At 40.5% G+C, this 5528-nt stretch overlaps 1 protein-coding gene across 1 annotated transcript in view; it reads right to left on the bottom strand.

Moving 5' to 3' along the window:
• VPS41 (vacuolar protein sorting 41 homolog (S. cerevisiae)) overlaps nt 1–5328 on the bottom strand; it is a 217932-nt gene extending 212604 nt beyond the window's left edge. The window contains exon 1 of the mRNA XM_011972735.1: nt 5254–5328. Within this exon, the coding sequence (XP_011828125.1) occupies nt 5254–5274 (21 nt within the window). The 5' untranslated portion in view covers nt 5275–5328. The remainder of the gene's footprint in view (nt 1–5253) is intronic.
• Between the last annotated feature and the right edge of the window lie 200 nt (nt 5329–5528).

Below are 5528 nucleotides of genomic sequence, written 5' to 3'. Positions count from 1 at the left end.
AAAAAAAAAAAGAACTTAACAATTTGTAAATGTTTGTTTCTTTCGGCCATTTACAATAGACTGCTGGGGGGGATTTTTTGTTTTGTTTTGAAACAGGGTCTTGCTCTGTTGCCCAGGCTGGAGTGCAGTGACACAATCATGGCTTACTGCTACCTCGACTTCCTTGACTCAAGCAATCCTCCCACCTCAGCCTCCCAAGTAGCTGGGACTACAGGCACACACCACCATGCCTCGCTAATTTTTGTAATTTTTGTAGAGACAGGATTTTGCTATGTTGCCCAGGCTTGTCTTGAACTCCTGGGCTCAAACAATCGCCCCACTTCGGCCTCCCAGAGCGCTGGGATTACAGGGATGGGCCATTGTGCCTGGCCCACCACTGGTCTTTTTAAGAAAGATATTCACACCATTGGAGAGGAGAATGCCCATTCCAACTATATATTAGGCTGTTAAAGTATCAAAGGTGGAATGATGGCTTGAGGGAAAATCATTAAAATGAAAAGGGCTAATGCTACTTTATAAACTAAAAAATAACAATTTAGATTGAGGTTCCTACATATATTTTAAAAAGGTAGGATATTCTAATGAAAAGTCATGAGCTTTGGAGACAGAGGACTGGAGATTTATATTATAGATATAAGCCTGAGCACGTTACTCAAGTTGCCTGAATTTCAATTTGCTTATCAGTAAAAGTCAATCATTTAACACATTTTATTAAGTACCAAGCAATATTCTAGGTATTGGACATACAACAGTGAATAAATCCTTGTCATGATGTTCCAAGCTCTGTGGTGAGAGGTACACAGCAATATACAGGGGAAAAAAAACAACACATTTTAAAATACAGTATGTCAAACGGTGATGCACATTATAGAGAAAAATAATGCAGGAATGTTTCAAAGCATGGTGAGGGAAGGTCGCAATGGAAAAGAACACTTGGACAAAGACATGAAGGAAATGAGGAAGAAAGCCTGTAAACATCAGTGTTCCTCAAAAACAAACAGCATGAGCAAAGTCCCTGAGGTAGGACCTGCCTGGCTTTTTGAAGAATAAGAAAGCCAGTACAGTCGATGCAGAATCACAGAAGGGTAGTTGGAAAAACGAGGTCAAGAAAAGGTGGCTAGAGGCAGCTGGGTCAAGGTCCTGTGGGGCAACCAGGCTACTGTATTGGCTGTGGCTTTTCCTCTGAATAAGATTAGAAGCCACTAGAAAGTCTGGAACATCAGAGGTGTTTCACCCATGTATAAGAATAAACATTTACCTCACAGAATTCTTTTAGAAGACCAAATGCAATATGGAAGGGTCTTAAAACTAGAAAATAATGTACAAATGTGAAACATTATTATATCCCTAACTTTGTATGCGTCATTTTTACATCCGACAACTTTGTCAAATTCTTCTTCGGCACTAAACAGTGGTAAATATTTCACAGGTTTTTTTCAAGGGAAGAAAAAACACTGGTTTTTCTAAGAGCAACTCTCTCCATTTTTATTATACTATATCTAAGAACATATGAAACTCAGTTTTTTGCTTTTAAATCAAACCATGAAACAAACATTTCAACATTTCAACATGAAATAGATGCACAATGTGAAAAACAATCTCGCCCTTATTCAAACGAGCAATGGCAGTCATGAAATGATACGTTCTTATTGAGCGTTTTCCTTTTAATTGCTAGAATGGAAATGTGAGGTTCTAGTGTTAGATAAGAGATTTTATTATCTTGTTATCACAAGGACCAGCCAAACCAAATTTCATCCTAGTCATATGTCTCAATTATTGGCATATGTAAAACATATACAGAGCAAATTTTCACTATGAAGTAAAAACAAATGAAGTATGTTGAAAATAGTAAAAATTATTGAACTAGGTAAATGTCTTACGACACTAAACAGCCCATCAAGTCACTGTTTAGAGACAATCACTGCTAACAGCCCTGTTAACTTGTGAGGAAAAACAGTATCCAACTGAAATAACACTGGAAAAGGAAGCTCAGGTTATCTCCCCCAAGTTCTAGCCTCTCGTTTGGTCTGCTTCACTTTTTTGTCTTTTTTATTTTACTTCGTCATTTCATAAAACGTGGGATTACCACTACCGCTATATGAAAATAATCCGTATTCCCATCACTAATTTCTACGCTACACTCCAGTGCCACATTGCCAGTTGTTGACTGGATACTGCCAGCCACAAATAATCCCATTTAACTTTTACTGAGCCCAATAGTTCTAAGCACTCTAACTTTGTGTATAAACGCTCTCCATCTTAAACCACACTCTGAGGACGGTCCTATTATTATCCCCATCTTACACTAGAAAGTTAAATCAGTAGCTCAAAGTAACACATTGAGTAAGAAAAGGAACCAGCACTTGGACCCCAGGCATTTTTGCTCCAGAACCGATGCACTTAATCCCTGCTGCACCGCAACAGTGCTCCAGTTCTGTACCTAAATCCGATACAAAACAAAACTCATCGTCTACTCTCTCCTAGTTCTTACTGTCCTACTTCAAGTGGAAAGCAACGTAAATTTCAGTCACCTGGCCTCTCTTCCGCCTCCCACAGGCAGTCAGTCCCTGGGGTAGCCTAGCTGGGACTACAGGCACACACCACCATGCCTCGCTAATTTTTGTAATTTTTGTAGAGACAGGATTTTGCTATGTTGCCCAGGCTTGTCTTGAACTCCTGGACTCAAACAATCGCCCCACTTCGGCCTCCCAGAGCGCTGGGATTACAGGGATGGGCCATTGTGCCTGGCCCACCACTGGTCTTTTTAAGAAAGATATTCACACCATTGGAGAGGAGAATGCCCATTCCAACTATATATTAGGCTGTTAAAGTATCAAAGGTGGAATGATGGCTTGAGGGAAAATCATTAAAATGAAAAGGGCTAATGCTACTTTATAAACTAAAAAATAACAATTTAGATTGAGGTTCCTACATATATTTCAAAAAGGTAGGATATTCTAATGAAAAGTCATGAGCTTTGGAGACAGAGGACTGGAGATTTATATTATAGATATAAGCCTGAGCACGTTACTCAAGTTGCCTGAATTTCAATTTGCTTATCAGTAAAAGTCAATCATTTAACACATTTTATTAAGTACCAAGCAATATTCTAGGTATTGGACATACAACAGTGAATAAATCCTTGTCATGATGTTCCAAGCTCTGTGGTGAGAGGTACACAGCAATATACAGGGGAAAAAAAACAACACATTTTAAAATACAGTATGTCAAACGGTGATGCACATTATAGAGAAAAATAATGCAGGAATGTTTCAAAGCATGGTGAGGGAAGGTCGCAATGGAAAAGAACACTTGGACAAAGACATGAAGGAAATGAGGAAGAAAGCCTGTAAACATCAGTGTTCCTCAAAAACAAACAGCATGAGCAAAGTCCCTGAGGTAGGACCTGCCTGGCTTTTTGAAGAATAAGAAAGCCAGTACAGTCGATGCAGAATCACAGAAGGGTAGTTGGAAAAACGAGGTCAAGAAAAGGTGGCTAGAGGCAGCTGGGTCAAGGTCCTGTGGGGCAACCAGGCTACTGTATTGGCTGTGGCTTTTCCTCTGAATAAGATTAGAAGCCACTAGAAAGTCTGGAACATCAGAGGTGTTTCACCCATGTATAAGAATAAACATTTACCTCACAGAATTCTTTTAGAAGACCAAATGCAATATGGAAGGGTCTTAAAACTAGAAAATAATGTACAAATGTGAAACATTATTATATCCCTAACTTTGTATGCGTCATTTTTACATCCGACAACTTTGTCAAATTCTTCTTCGGCACTAAACAGTGGTAAATATTTCACAGGTTTTTTTCAAGGGAAGAAAAAACACTGGTTTTTCTAAGAGCAACTCTCTCCATTTTTATTATACTATATCTAAGAACATATGAAACTCAGTTTTTTGCTTTTAAATCAAACCATGAAACAAACATTTCAACATTTCAACATGAAATAGATGCACAATGTGAAAAACAATCTCGCCCTTATTCAAACGAGCAATGGCAGTCATGAAATGATACGTTCTTATTGAGCGTTTTCCTTTTAATTGCTAGAATGGAAATGTGAGGTTCTAGTGTTAGATAAGAGATTTTATTATCTTGTTATCACAAGGACCAGCCAAACCAAATTTCATCCTAGTCATATGTCTCAATTATTGGCATATGTAAAACATATACAGAGCAAATTTTCACTATGAAGTAAAAACAAATGAAGTATGTTGAAAATAGTAAAAATTATTGAACTAGGTAAATGTCTTACGACACTAAACAGCCCATCAAGTCACTGTTTAGAGACAATCACTGCTAACAGCCCTGTTAACTTGTGAGGAAAAACAGTATCCAACTGAAATAACACTGGAAAAGGAAACTCAGGTTATCTCCCCCAAGTTCTAGCCTCTCTTTTGGTCTGCTTCACTTTTTTGTCTTTTTTATTTTACTTCGTCATTTCATAAAACGTGGGATTACCACTACCGCTATATGAAAATAATCCGTATTCCCATCACTAATTTCTACGCTACACTCCAGTGCCACATTGCCAGTTGTTGACTGGATACTGCCAGCCACAAATAATCCCATTTAACTTTTACTGAGCCCAATAGTTCTAAGCACTCTAACTTTGTGTATAAACGCTCTCCATCTTAAACCACACTCTGAGGACGGTCCTATTATTATCCCCATCTTACACTAGAAAGTTAAATCAGTAGCTCAAAGTAACACATTGAGTAAGAAAAGGAACCAGCACTTGGACCCCAGGCATTTTTGCTCCAGAACCGATGCACTTAATCCCTGCTGCACCGCAACAGTGCTCCAGTTCTGTACCTAAATCCGATACAAAACAAAACTCATCGTCTACTCTCTCCTAGTTCTTACTGTCCTACTTCAAGTGGAAAGCAACGTAAATTTCAGTCACCTGGCCTCTCTTCCGCCTCCCACAGGCAGTCAGTCCCTGGGGTAGCCTGGCCTGCCTTCATGCCAAAATTTCACTGGGCAAAGGGCACAGGGATGGGGCCCGAGGAAAGGCCGCCTCCCGAAGGCGGGGGTGTGTCGGTGCGCTTTCCCCAGGTGCCCTCCCGGGGCTGGCATCCTCTCTGCTCTCCGAAAGCAACTTTCACCGTCCCATCCTGCCCTGCCGCGGGCCTGCGTTGCCCTCTTCCAGCAGCTCCGCACCTCCACCCACTCCACTCCACCCTCCCCAAACAGCCCACCCTAGTCTCCATATCCCTGTGCCCTCAACTACCAACTGCACCCTTTACCTGCTCCTCTGCTTCCGCCATGGCGCGACCGGAGAATCACATGACAGACCCGGAAATGAGAGGAAACCAGACCCTGGGCCCGGGGCCTTCTGGGAAATGTAGTTTTAGCTTCATCTGAGCGTGGAAATCTCTTCTAGGGGACGGACCTCTTGGGGCTCATTTCTGCTGCCAATTCTCCAAACTCAATGGAGTTCTGCTTTGAAGAATCTGAACATAACCATTGCTAATACTATAGCTTATTTTATTGTTGTTCTTGTTTCTGTAGTTATTCTAGT

The sequence above is a fragment of the Mandrillus leucophaeus genome, unplaced genomic scaffold (assembly GCF_000951045.1).
Source record: "Mandrillus leucophaeus isolate KB7577 unplaced genomic scaffold, Mleu.le_1.0 Scaffold100, whole genome shotgun sequence".
Classification (NCBI taxonomy): Eukaryota; Metazoa; Chordata; class Mammalia; order Primates; family Cercopithecidae; genus Mandrillus; species Mandrillus leucophaeus.
The sequence above is the reverse complement of the archived record's forward strand: the minus strand, read 5'-3'. Positions and strand labels throughout refer to the sequence as shown.